The sequence below is a fragment of the Cicer arietinum genome, chromosome 1 (genome assembly GCF_000331145.2).
Source record: "Cicer arietinum cultivar CDC Frontier isolate Library 1 chromosome 1, Cicar.CDCFrontier_v2.0, whole genome shotgun sequence".
NCBI classification, from domain to species: Eukaryota; Viridiplantae; Streptophyta; class Magnoliopsida; order Fabales; family Fabaceae; genus Cicer; species Cicer arietinum.
In genome coordinates this window covers 1,639,716-1,653,395 of record NC_021160.2, presented here as the reverse complement: position 1 = coordinate 1,653,395, position 13,680 = coordinate 1,639,716, and the positions used below count along the sequence as shown (strand labels likewise).

Here is a 13,680-nt window from a genome sequence, read left to right as displayed (position 1 = left end):
CAACAGAAGCTCTTGGCCGGGGCATTGAATTGGCACAGAGCGGTATGTACACAGGCTTCTTTCCTCTCTCCTCGTTGGCCACTTGTCTAATATGTTTCATGTAATATATGTGCCTATTCAATTAAAATAATTTCATCACTTGAAAATATGCAGGGCAGAAGTATTCTTTTACATTTGACAAAGTATTTAATCAGGAGGCTTCTCAGGAGGATGTTTTCACTGAGATTTCACAGCTTGTACAAAGCGCACTTGATGGGTACAAGGTGATTTCTACTATCCCTTCTTTTGATTAACTATTAATACTGAACTTAATACATATATAAAAAATAAGCAAAACAAAGAATGGAAACTATATATAACGTTTCAACTTGCAAGATTGAAGAACAGCGACTCTTGGCTTTGGAGACTTATTCACATAGTACAAATTTCTTTGATGCACCTTGACTTGTAGCAAATTCAGAGTTGTGTAGCCATTTTGGCTATTTACGGTTTTTTCGTGGATTTTTTTTGAAGTGCAATGTTTTGTATTGTTGATTTTGGACTTCATTATAGGAATAAATTTTTTAATTTTTTGGTTGCTATATCTTCTGTCTGTTGCTTGCTGGTCTCTTTATCTCAGTTTCTCAGGCTGTCGACTCTGGTAAATGTCATTATTTCATTTCGTATATTAATAAAGTAAAAACTACTTAAAACTGAAGTTGAGCTTGTATATGTTCTCTATAATATGTTTCCATTCAGTACAAAATCTGGCACAGTATTTTGATCACAGGGACTTTTGTGTAGCTATGTCTGGGTATGCTATTATGGGCAAATCTTACTGGGGCCTTTTTGTTTTATATTTTTACTTGTGTTGTTTTGGCTATTACTAGATAAACTCTTCCCTGGCTGGCTGACAAAGGTTTCATGGTTTATCGTGGCAGGTTTGTATTTTTGCTTATGGGCAAACAGGTTCTGGAAAAACGTATACGATGGTTGGCAGGCCTGGTCCCCCTGGTCTGAAAGGCTTGATACCCCGTTCACTTGAACAAATATTCCTGGTTAGCCAGTCCCTGAAAGATCAAGGGTGGAAGTACACAATGCAGGTGAATATACTATTGTGCACTACTTTCTCATGATTTTCATTTGCATTAGATACAAATATCAGTGGAAGCTTAACAATTTGTGTAAAATATTTGTAGGCATCAGTACTTGAAATCTACAACGAGACCATTAGGGATTTGTTATCACCAACAGAAAATCCTGGAAAGAAGTACACTATTATACATGATGCCAATGGAAAAAACACACATGTTCCAGACCTGACTATTGTGGATGTTTGCGGTGCAGATGAGATTTCCACCCTCCTACAAAAGGCTGCACAAAGCAGGTGAAATTATGAGTGAAATCTACAAATTTTAATCTAGTGATTTTGTTTTGTTGTGAAGTTATGCAAGAATGCATTTGCCAGGTTTCTTGATACTGTAAAGCTACTTCAAAATCAATTTTTGTTTTTGACACAGTTTCAAAGTTTAATTCTTTAATGTACTAGATACAATGCAATTCTGTTTTTGGGGTAGGTTATAGTGGCCTTTGATTTTTAAATGACCCTTACACTTTTCCAGGTCAGTAGGAAAAACACAGATGAATGAACAGTCATCACGAAGTCACTTCGTTTTTACATTGCGAATATTTGGCATTAATGAGGTACTGATTTTTTATATATTGATATATTTGCTGTTCTTTATCTACTGTCTCCTGATTTACTTTTATCTGGTCTGTAGAACACTGAACAACAGGTTCAAGGTGTGTTAAACCTGATTGATCTCGCTGGAAGTGAAAGGCTGTCGAAGAGTGGAGCCACTGGGGACCGTTTGAATGAAGCTAAGGTGTCTTTGATTTTCATTCTTATGACTTGAGTTCTATGTTGATAACTTTAGTTTCATTAATCCTCTAGTATTAAATGTTTGCTGTATATGTCTGTCAGGCTATAAACAAAAGTCTTTCCTGTTTGAGTGATGTCATTTTTGCTTTAGCAAAGAAAGAGGATCATGTCCCCTTTAGAAATTCTAAACTGACTACCCTTCTCCAGGTATGTAAAACTTGATTACATGCATTCCTTGTTGTTACCTTTAGCTTTATTTTCATTAATTATAACTTATAAATTTTAATATTATTTCAGTAAAGAAGCAAAACAAAATTATTGTTAAATGGCAATTCGTTCAAAATTTGAAATATCAAGTCATATATCATCATGTCTTAGACCTCAACTGAGGAAGCTATATTCAGCTCCTAAATGTTGAACCCAGTAAAATATTTCAAATCTTTGTTCATTTATTAGTTCACAAATGTACCTCAGTCACATATAATTCGCCACTTCAATTTTTTACGAACGATAAAAACTAATATAAAAGGGCATTTTCCTGAATTTTGGTAAAAAAAACAATTTCCATATATTAAGGTAAATAAGAAATTATAAAAGAACAATATGATTGCAATTTTAAGGAATGAATGAGATTGTGTCTGAGTATAATCGTATTCTGCTTAACTTTCTGGTTTACTTAACTATCTTCACTTACACAAACCAAACTTGTAGTTGGTTTCTGGTCATGTTTTATTTTTGCTTTTGGTTATGATTATATTTTTAACTCTGCGTTTTATCCTTTTTGGCAGCCATGTCTTGGCGGAGATTCTAAGACTTTAATGTTTGTAAATATTTCGCCTGACCCATCTTCGACTGGAGAGTCACTTTGCTCTCTTCGTTTTGCTGCGAGAGTAAATTCTTGTGAGATTGGTATTCCTCGGCGTCAGACATCCACAAAGTCCTCTGATTCTCGTTTGAGCTATGGCTAAGAAAGAAAGGTCTGCTAGCCAGTGGCACAAACAGCTCATAGTCCATAACCAAATAATAACTATTATTTGTACTGCTTTTGCAGGGATAGAAGGTGGTGTTTTAGCCTTTAGTAAATGTAATTGTGTTAATTTTTAGAGAATTGAGCTTGTAGAGGCTTGGCTATAGCCTCAATGGTGTTTGGGATGTCTTGTATCATTTAACCATGACATGACAAAATTTATTTTATTTTGAGCGGCTCGTTGATTGTAATCTCTATGTAAAACAACATCATTTGATTACTTCTTGCTACTTTGCAAGGTAAATGGCATGTCAACAGCTGTTAACATATTGTGTGGGTCATATGAAATGTTGATTTAATTACCAATAATGTTGATTTTAAGGTGTTCTGAATCCAACTCCGTTGGTATATTAAAGTATTTATAAAAATATAATAATTAACTGTATATAATTTTAGAGTTTTATTTACAGCTTGGAAAGATATTGTTGATAGAAGTTTGTAAAGATGGTAATGAGTTAATTCATAAAATTATCTACCTCACAATTGCCACATTTTTTGAACTTACTTCATAAAATTAATTGTTTTATTTTTTATTTTTTATATATATAAGCTAAATACTGCCGTGGTTTTTTAATTTAATTTAATTTATTATTTACGTTTTTTATTATTTTTCTCTCAATTTAGTCATATATTTTAATTTTTAAGTGACAATTTAATTTTTTATGTTTTAAAATGTCAACAATGTTATTATTTTTTTTACAGAAATTCAAAAAATTTATCAAATTTTTTAAATAAAACCTATAAAATTAATTATCTTTAATATAATATAAATTTTATCAAATTCATATTTTTAATCTCCAATAACATCAAATAAAGAATAAAAATATGAGTTTATTTGAAGATTTAAGTTATGAATTTGATGAAATATGCATTATATTGAAAATAGTTATTAATTTTATGGATTTTGTTTGAAAATTTTGATGAATTTTTTGAATTTTTGCAAAAAATGATAACATTGTTGACATTTTAAAAACATAAAAGATCAAATTGTCACTTAAAATTAAAATAAAAAATTAAATCGAAAAAAAGAAAGATAAAATGACTAAAACATTAATTGAAATTAAGTTAAAAGATCACATGTGATATTTAACATAAGACTTTACATATTTTATTTTTATTTTGGAGGAATTAAAATCAATTTTGAAATTATAAAATTGAATTTAACATATTTTAATTTTAATGTGAAATTAAAATTTGTAATTTTTAAATTTAAATATATTTTTTACAATAAAATCTACTGTTAAACTTATTTTTACTTAAATATATATAAATATAAAAATACTCTAGACACTCAACCACAAAGTTGGATGGAGATGATAGTGGACTATTACCCCACATCTTTTCCTTTATCTCTTTGATTCGTCTTGCCTTTTGTACACTTACAAAATTATTAACACTTTTGTCAAAATTTTACTTAGCATTCAAAAAATAAATCGTCTTTAATTCAATAAAATCCCATTTAAATTAACATAATTACCGTTATTTTTTTAGTTTTTATCTAAAATTGTAACATAGTTCTTGTCAACGAGAGTTTAATTATAGTGTTGAATAAAAATAGACCAAAAATAAAACTGTAAATTTTTAATGATAAAAAATTTAATAAAATAAGAGATTGTTTGATTAAAAAGAATCTGATGTAGTTTTCGTAAAGTAAAATAAATTTGTGATCGGAAAAATACCTATTTTAAATAATAAACTTTGAAAAAAAAAGCTAATTTTTATTTGATATAAAACTTGACATGTTATTATGTAAATTAAATAGTAGTTTTTTTTTATTGAGATAGTAATTACTAAAAAAAAAAAACTCACATATTGACAAGTCTCTGGTTCGTATTCAGAATATATTACTCAGCTTAATAATATCTACGTGTAAGAATTGTGTTAAAACTTAAATAGATAATAAATAAATAGTAGTTTTATTTAATTTATTTGGCACACAGTTTTCATTTTGAATTAAATTATTATTACTTTTTTTTTATAGCAGGAGAAGATACATGTTAGGGTGTCGTCCTTATCCATTGAAGAAAATAATGTAAGGATTTGTCTGCTGTCATCTCAATTAGTATCCATTCTGTTTAAGACTGTCTTCAGCTGCACATACTAAAACAGTGAAACACTTGTCTTTTTCTTGTTTTTTTCTTTCTTCCAGATAGATCAATTCATCAAGCAGAAGTTGAGTGAGGGTAGTAATGGAAACCATAGAACAAAACAAGTCAAGGGTGTTGGTCATTGATTCTTTGCAATCATGGGAATTCAATCTCAATCAAGCTTCTAATCACAATTCACTTGTAAGTCAACCATTTTATGTCAAAGTTTGCATTTTTTGTAATTCTTGATCTTTGATTTCATCACAAAGAGTCTCACTCTGAAAATGGGTATATTGGGTTTTCTAGTTTTGATTCAATTTGTATTTTGTGGAATGGATCTTAGATTGTTGTTCACTTCACTGCTTCATGGTGCATGCCGTCAGTGGCTATGATTCCATATTTTGAAGAACTAGCATCAAATTATCCAGATTTTCTGTTTCTCTCTGTTGATGTTGATGAAGTCAAGGTAATTTTTTCCTCATCTCTTTTAAACATTGTACTTGTTTTGTGCCTGGATGCACATTTTTTTTTCCATTCATGTATATCTGCTTATTAGTTAGTAACTTATCAAAGAACTATATAAGTTGAACACTGCCCAAGTTCTTATTCTTATTGTTTGCATCAAAACCTTTATATGGATAAACCATAAATGTTTATTGAATACATCATTTGGATCAAAACCTTTTTTTACAAGTTGTGATTGTGTTGGAGTTTATTTAAAAGTTTTAGTGCTATATTGTTCTACTAAGTCATATAATTGACATAGTGTCTACTGTATTGATCACTTTCAAATTCTTTGGCTAGATGAGAAAGGGTTGTTACTGTATAGAGCATTTGGATGGAGATCCGACATCATTACGATGTTAAAAGTTCTTTGTTGTTGTTGAGAGAAATGGGTTGTATGGCGAAGGCTTGTTTATGATGCAAATTCGCAATGGGAATTTGAATTTTAGAGAGTGGTCGATTTCTTTTTATATCCCTCATGAGCAACTAAATGGTTGTGAAGTTCTTCCTAAGAAAAATAGGAATCTCTTGTTTGGATTGAGACAGTAAATTTTTTATATTCTGTGTTGATACCATGAAGGACATTATCCAAAGTGACATGACCAATGACAGAATTCGTCAACTATTCTTTTGACATAGAAAAAGTATAATGCAATAGGCTCAATCGTTGTGGAACCACTGAAGTTGACAATAAGTCTTATTTTCTGAAATTTGAAAGATCGTGCTAGCGCGACGAGTAGGAAATGTGGAGGAATGAACATTGCAGAGGAATCAGACAAGGATTTGACTCGACAGAGTTAGGAAGCTCTGATACCATCTAAAGAGCAGATGGAATTGATAATCACATTCATTTAGTTAACATTACATGATGCAGTTACATATAGGTTTTGTCCATATCAGTTAAAATACATTTGAATCCAACAAATGATGTGAGCTGTTCGCTAATGCTAAGAAACAGACTGTGGGTCTAACATCTGTTGATTGAGCTTTATCCTTTTATGGACTGTCTTGCCAAATGTTTACTGGATACTCTAACTGTATAACATGTATTCTAAAATGTTTATCTAGTTCTATGCGGATAACTAACATGGTTAGCGAATTTATTTTGTTATTAAAAAAATATACAATCTTTGCATGATCTTTTGTGTGGATTAAGAAGTTATAGTCAAGATCTAAAATTTCAGATTCGCGCATGAGATCAAGGGATATAGTCCCACCTCATACTATTCATTCATTTGACAACTAGTGTTTACTCCTGAACAAGAAATTTCTATATATTCTGCTTAAAAGCATCTTAAATTCATGTTTCTGATATGCATACTTCACTTGATTGATTTGATGGCATGCTTTGCCTGTGTTATGTTCATGCTTGAGGCATTGAAATAGAAAAGTAAATTTTTTATGTGATTTTTAATCTAATGGTTTGATATGTTTATTGATGGAAATATAATGCATTGGAAATTTTTACGGGGTTCAGGAGGTGGCCACCAAGAATGATATAAAGGCAATGCCAACATTTTTGTTTTTGAAGGATGGTGCTCCATTGGAGAAGCTAGTTGGTGCCAATCCAGAAGAGATTAAGAAAAGGATAGATGGATTTGTTCAGTCCACTCATGCTTCAATTGCTTAGTACAAGCATCTGTATGATATTTTCCCTTTGCAAGTTGTAAGAAGTGTGTTTGTAGTCCTGTACTATAGCATCTTGCTCAAAGCCTTTTGTAATGTTTTATGTCATTTCTTCAAGTGTAATTTCCAAGTTCCATTAACTCAATGCTTTAGTTAATGGTTACTAGTATTGTCTACACTTTTTATGTCAGCTAAACTTTGTATATTTTATTAGCTTTCAAATTGAATTGCTTTTTTGTATAATTCCAGTGAACAAACGGTGTTGAACATCAAATACTTTTTCTGGTATTCTTCCATTTGGATGGTGAATCATTGATGATGTTTATTTGTTCTTTTGGTAAGTATTTACCTGTTTATTATGGTCAGAAAGAAGACGCAAGTATTTTGCCATCTTTTACACTTTTACATGTTCTTGTGCATGTGATATATTTGACGTTTAAATATGTATTTGACCCCTGTAAATATCTATATTTTTTGTTTTTAGTCCTAGTAATTTTTGTTTTGTTTTTTGTTCTTGCAAATATGTCATATTTTGGTATTGTCTTTGTTGTTTTATTTTAGTCTCTGCAAAATTTGTTCACATTAGAATTAGTCTCTGGAATGTGTTTAATATTTATTTTAGATCTTATGTGGCTCTTATTGGAGAAATTAAAATATAACTATTTTACATTTTACCAGAACCTTGTTTTCCTAGCATTTGGTCTCTACAAATATTATTCTTTGCAAAATTTGTTCATATTGAAATTTGATCCATGTAACATGTAACATTGTAGAACAACAGAAGTTCCAAGGTTTAACTTGAACATAAACTATATATGATATTGATGACAAGATTCCAATGAGATGAAAATACAACCAAAAATTTATCTAACAAAAACTGTTTTAACAGGGTGGTTTGAACCCCATGTATTTCCCTGATTTGTAGTCTCCCCAAATCTTTATGGCCCCAAAGCTAGTCATTAGAACAACACTTAAAGACATCACTATGCTAACTGAGAAGACAATTAAAGAGGGTCTTCCATACTTCTGAATTGCTTTTTGCACTACTAATAACCCAAGAAGTGATGCAACAAAACACATTATGGCCAAGATGAGTGCAATCTGTACATGTTCCATTCCCAACAACAGATATTGCAAGGCTGACATGGTAGCAGAGAAGAAAACCATGAAAGAACATGTTGCTGCTGTTACCTATAAAACAACAAAATTTGATTACTTGGTAAATATCAGTTTACTTATTGCAATAATCAACAATGAGATGATAGTTTGCAGAGTAATGCATATTGTAGAAAACATTAAGAAGGCCTGAAAGGCCATGGATAACTTATAAGGATTAAGCTCATATGATAAGAAAATATAGCTGTTTAGTAACAATTTTACTCTAACATGTGTATAACGTTTTTTGAGATGGTGCATCAAGTAGCGTTTAAGATTATAGTTTATCCTTTTTATTCTCATTATCTTAAAATTCAATTAAAAATATATTTTTATGTCATTTTATATTTATCAGTTAGTTCAATCATTAATTTTACAAAAAACTCCAAATTCAATCTACTAGTTTATCTATTATTTGCTATTAGTTACGTTATCCAGTGTCTACTACTTTTTATCAAACAGAGCCTCAAGCAAGTAACATTGGAGTTTACCTCAGGGGCTATTCCAACCTGAAGAAGAAGTGGACTTATCAACATTCCACCTCCAATTCCAAAAACACCACCCAATATTCCTGCTAGTAGTGCCATCAATGGAAAAACAAGCTTTTTTGATGGACTATTTCTGTTCTGACACTGTACTTCTGGTATAAGAGTTGGGTCTTGAAGACTTTCTTTCCTAAATACCATCCAGGCAGTGAAAACCACAGCTAGAGGTACTTGAACTGATGAGATAATCCAATATCCAACACCACATGGTTCAATAGGAATGATTCTCTGCAGAGTTCGAAAATTTGCATCAGAAAATGGTTCATCAAATGTATTGCAATATATGGAAAGACAACATATAATAATCAAAAGTAGAAGGCCATGAATTACACTGAAATAATAAAGTATAATATCAAGTTGCCTTATGCAATATGTTACTACTAATTTGATTCTCACTACTCACAAGTCAATCCACAACAACAACCACCAAAGCCTTGTCTCACTTAGTCGACGGCTACATGGATCAAATGATGCCATAATGTAATGTCATATATCATATCTCTATCAAACTCATCAATCTTTAAATCTTTCTTAATAATTTCTCTTATAGTTTTTTTAAGATATTTATCTTTTTCTAGCTATTTGACTACTCTCCATCTGATTAACCCTCTTTACTACAGAATCTACAAGTCTCCTCTCCACATTTCAAAATCACTTAAGTCGAATTTCCACCATCTTTTCTATGATAAATCCTACTTTCACTCAATCTATAATGCTATCATTCTTAATCCTATCTCGTTTGGTCTTTCCACAAGTCTAACGCAACATTCTCCTAACTAAGACCTTTATTTTATTATTTGTTAGTTTTTTACTGTCCCAACATTCCGCAAGATATAATCATGCATCAAATTTAATAAATTTATTGCATAAAAGATTAATATAATAATAACAAGCAGGCTCAGTGTTGGACCATATATTTAAGGTTGTAAAAGAAACAAAAGAAACCTCACCTGTCCATATCCATTGCCACGAAGAAGATAAATGGAAAAGAAAGAGAACCACACTAAAAGTAAGGCCAATAACTTCAACCACGGAATACTCATCAATTTGCTATTCTCTTTAGGGACCATAACAATGATTTTTGGTCCATCATTTTCCTTAAGCATTCTCACCAACCCTTTACTTTCCTCTTCACTAGTTCCATTTTCTAGCAGCCCTTTTTCAAGTCCATTTTGCCTCATCTCTTCTGATTCAATATTCCAAAACATTACTCCACTTTTGCAAGTTTTTGAGGTAGACCAAGCAAGAAATATAGCAAACATTAAAGTTATCAACCATTCTGGAAAAACAAGGTTACAAATAACTCCAATACTCACTCCTAACAACATACATGGTTCAGATGAAAGTGCTATGTCATAATCAATCAATGACTTGCCACCAAATTTAGGACTTGTTGTAAACATATAGCATATAACATTTGCAACTGATCCTCCTGTGACCATAAAAGCTGATAAACTTGAAGCTATTTTCAAGTCTAAACCAGCTACAATAGTTAGTATTGGTATGAAAATTCCACCACCACCTATTCCACCAGCACTTGATATAGATGAAGCTATGAAGCAGAGGAATCCAGCTACCACCAAATGTAGTGAAATATACAATTGTGATTCTTGGAATTCTTCTGTTACATTTTTCAACTGAAATTTTTTGTGTATAACATGGTCAATATTGAACATAGATGAAAAGGGTCGTGTTTGTTTTGCATTTGAAGGATTGAATGCAAAAAAAGTGAAAACTAAAAATATAATAATACTTTTAGTTGTCATTTGCTTTTGATAGTTTTTCAGCAATGATAAGGACTTAGGCAGTGAGGTGAGGTGAATATATGCGTCTCTATGAAGCTGATTGGAATTACACTGTCTTTATATAGGTGAATTGATATTAGTACCACTTGTTGCTCCAAAACAAATTAATGCATTGCTATTCATTTTTATTATGACTTAAAAGTGACATGCTTTTTTGATTTATAATCACAATCATTTAAGAATTAACTACTTTGCCATTTCATTTAAACAATTATTAGCTATAGCTAATACTTAGACAAATTGTAAAAAGTAGATTCTAAATATTGAAATAAATATATAATAATTGCAATCGTTCTATACTCAGATACGTAGATATAATATATTAAACTAGATCTATAATTAAACAACAAATGTTATTTCTTTTATATTTTTGTTCTTTTAAAATACTAGATTAAAGTGTCTTGTGATTTTGCAAACATGATGAATAATTTTAGTAACTCTACAGTTTATTATTTAGGAAAAAAAAAAGAAAAAATTGCATTAATTTGAAGAAATTTGAAGGAGGATAAGTGGGGCGCATAAAAGATGAAAAGAGAAAGGAAACACATGTGAGATGTCACTATGTAAGTATAAAGCAGTGTTAATAATATAAATAATGCGACAAAATTAGAGGCATGAAGGAAAACAACACCACTGCGCCGTTGATTTGGAAACTTATAGACAGTGTGCTAAATTTCCCTACTCGCATGTTTTTTCTTTTTGACCATATAGCTAATTGTTACGGATTAAAGAATGCAAAATGTTAACTATCTTTGTTAAAAACTCACATATGAAAAAAATTTAAAATTGTATTAGACATATTTTAAAATTATAAAATGTGAGATTTTTAATTCAGAATTTAAGTTTTTTTTTTCTTCACATCGACTGATTTTGTCTTTCAATTTAGAAATTATTTCTTAATTTTTTAAACCGTACTCAAATCACTTACTTTTTGAAAGAAAATTACCTTTTAAATTATAATTTTTATAAAAGTGACTCGAAAAGTTTAATATTTAAACAGTTTATTTTATTTTATTTTTAACTTCTAAAAAAAATCTAGAACGAAACATGGCGGAACGTAGTGAGATAAGGGGGGATAGCCATCTTCACTCAAAAATCTCTAACATTTTTATTTTATAAAAAATAACATATACAAAATAATTTTAAAATGCTAACTGAAAAAAATATATACACATCTTTTAACTTAAATTTCAACTATGTATTACGAGTTTCACCATAAAATACAAAAATGAAACTAATAATTTTATACCACAAAAATTGATCAAAATCAATTAATTTGATTTCAATTTTTTTTTCATGTTTGAGTCAAAGCTTAATCAAATCAAATAAAATCAATTTCTATTGATTTGTATATGATTTTCTTAATTTAAAATTGACTAGTAATATTTAAACAACACAATTATACTTTATATCACTTTTTATTAATAATGTTATCTTAAAAAATGTTGTATTTATATATTTTTTTCATCTCTTGTCATAAAAAGTATTAATTGTTTTCATAATATAAAAATTTAGTGTTACAAAAATTTCATATTCGTTTGATTCATTATTTCTTTATTTATTTGTGTTTACAATTTATCATAAATTTATAATTTAAAATTCGTATGTTAATAAAATATATTTAATTTTTAAATTCAGTGCCTCAAATATTTTGGTGAAATTACTCCATTTTATGATTAGCTCTTAAAAGTGATAAATTTTCTTACAACAATTAATGTTATTTAAAAACTATAATCAAAGCTCCTCCATTTTATAAAAGAAAAAGAAAAAAAAAATACGTGTATCTATTTATCCAATATTTTTGGTTCTAGTTAATCCAAATTATATATAATTCTAACAGTGTATATATGAACGGTGGTTATCACAAGATCATTAGTGAATCACTATTATTATTTTTTTAGTCAGTGATCTAACTAAAAAGAATTAGTGATGTGAGGGTTTTGTTTTTGTTTTAGTGTATGATTTCTATATCTATTTTATATATTTAAAATAGATTTCGATCTTATCTCATAATATTTTTTTATATACATAAATATTTTTCAATTTCAGTCAAAAAGTTGACGTGTATGTCTTTATAGAAGTTTTTAAATAGCTTTTCACAAATTTTAATTATATACCATCCATTATTTTATATTATATCTTCTACTTAAATATTATTTTATAACGTCACATTATTATTTCATAACTTTTGTCTAATATCTTTCACATTAATTATACACTACTATTCAATACGTTTTTTTTTTATCTACTTAGTATTATCTATTTGCCATCTACTTAAATTTATTCAAATTCTTCAGAATTGAGAGTATATATGTCTCTCTTACTTGCCTCTAAAATATATTTCAATTATTTATATATATCTTTTATTGTTGGGTGCTTCTCTTTTATAAATTATATTCATAAAATTAAATATATATTATTGATATAACTATTATATCAATAATCATCTGACAATTAAACATAAAACTTAATTATATTAATATTTTTTAAAATATACTTAAATTAAATAAATTAAAATATATGCATGCAATCTAGTTAAGATTAAATTTTAAATACTTAGAAACTTTATATTGGAAGAAGCATGCATGCAGATATCTGTAGTTGTATTGGATCAGTTAAACTAGGTATAGTGAGTGGGTGTGCCAAAAAGCACTTTCACTTACGGGGCATGTATATAGTGGCACGATGACTCATAATGCATGACATTATTTTTTCATGACAAAATGTAATGACACGTTTTTTTAAATATATTTTGGATATATACTCAAATAGACTAGTCATAGACATGAGACATGGTTAATTCTAGAAAAGTTAGGTCACATGGATCTACACAAAAGACAAATCTATCTATATACTTTCTTTTTAACCATTCACCTATGAAATATACTCGCCAAAGCAATTACCGACATACTCTTTATTCTTTAACTGCTATTTTTTAATCAACAAGTTAATAAAATAATATTATTTCAACCTTTTCAAAAAGTGTTTGGAAAGTTTGAAAAATAAACCGATCATAAATAAAAAAATTGTACATGTAATTCTTTAGTGTTTCAGGTAGAAACTCACATAA

General features: G+C 29.2%; 3 protein-coding genes across 4 annotated transcripts in view; 2 read left to right on the top strand and 1 right to left on the bottom strand.

The window, feature by feature from the left end:
* LOC101512562 (kinesin-like protein KIN-14C) overlaps positions 1 to 3,155 on the top strand; it is a 7,014-nt gene extending 3,859 nt beyond the window's left edge. Inside the window, exons 11-18 of the mRNA XM_073364877.1 lie at positions 1 to 42; positions 154 to 263; positions 921 to 1,082; positions 1,179 to 1,366; positions 1,602 to 1,683; positions 1,761 to 1,865; positions 1,964 to 2,068; positions 2,650 to 3,155. The exon at positions 1 to 42 is cut by the window's left edge and continues 17 nt beyond it. Coding sequence (XP_073220978.1) covers positions 1 to 42; positions 154 to 263; positions 921 to 1,082; positions 1,179 to 1,366; positions 1,602 to 1,683; positions 1,761 to 1,865; positions 1,964 to 2,068; positions 2,650 to 2,829 — 974 coding nt within the window. The 3' untranslated portion in view covers positions 2,830 to 3,155. The remainder of the gene's footprint in view (positions 43 to 153; positions 264 to 920; positions 1,083 to 1,178; positions 1,367 to 1,601; positions 1,684 to 1,760; positions 1,866 to 1,963; positions 2,069 to 2,649) is intronic.
* A 1,635-nt stretch (positions 3,156 to 4,790) lies between these two features.
* Positions 4,791 to 7,348, top strand: LOC101512012 (thioredoxin-like protein CXXS1). Of its 2 annotated transcripts, XM_004485605.4 has the most exons (4): positions 4,791 to 4,920; positions 5,038 to 5,176; positions 5,319 to 5,441; positions 6,957 to 7,348. In XM_004485605.4, exons 2-4 carry the CDS (start codon positions 5,078 to 5,080, stop codon positions 7,107 to 7,109), a joined length of 375 nt encoding a protein of 124 aa, XP_004485662.1. In that variant the 5' UTR covers positions 4,791 to 4,920; positions 5,038 to 5,077; the 3' UTR covers positions 7,110 to 7,348. The 2 variants fall into 2 exon arrangements, with proteins under 2 accessions (XP_004485662.1, XP_027193560.1); XM_027337759.2 differs by lacking the exon at positions 4,791 to 4,920 and having other exon boundaries at positions 4,927 to 5,176.
* A 549-nt stretch (positions 7,349 to 7,897) lies between these two features.
* LOC101511691 (sulfite exporter TauE/SafE family protein 5-like) lies at positions 7,898 to 10,666 on the bottom strand. The gene is made up of 3 exons (XM_004485603.4): positions 9,756 to 10,666; positions 8,752 to 9,033; positions 7,898 to 8,296 (listed from the first exon to the last, which is right to left on the bottom strand). The coding sequence occupies exons 1-3, from the start codon at positions 10,569 to 10,571 to the stop codon at positions 7,988 to 7,990; spliced, it is 1,407 nt and encodes a 468-aa protein (XP_004485660.1). The 5' UTR covers positions 10,572 to 10,666; the 3' UTR covers positions 7,898 to 7,987.
* Between the last annotated feature and the right edge of the window lie 3,014 nt (positions 10,667 to 13,680).

Coding starts and splice junctions, on each gene's coding strand:
- LOC101512012 (XM_004485605.4), top strand. CDS start 5,078: ATGGAAACCATAGAACAAAACAAGTCAAGGGTGTTGGTCATTGATTCT. Junction 5,177..5,318: donor CTTCTAATCACAATTCACTT/GTAAGTCAACCA, acceptor AATGGATCTTAG/ATTGTTGTTCACTTCACTGC. Junction 5,442..6,956: donor TTGATGTTGATGAAGTCAAG/GTAATTTTTTCC, acceptor TACGGGGTTCAG/GAGGTGGCCACCAAGAATGA.
- LOC101511691 (XM_004485603.4), bottom strand. CDS start 10,571: ATGACAACTAAAAGTATTATTATATTTTTAGTTTTCACTTTTTTTGCA. Junction 9,034..9,755: donor GTGGCAATGGATATGGACAG/GTGAGGTTTCTT, acceptor CGAACTCTGCAG/AGAATCATTCCTATTGAACC. Junction 8,297..8,751: donor AGGTTGGAATAGCCCCTGAG/GTAAACTCCAAT, acceptor GTTGTTTTATAG/GTAACAGCAGCAACATGTTC.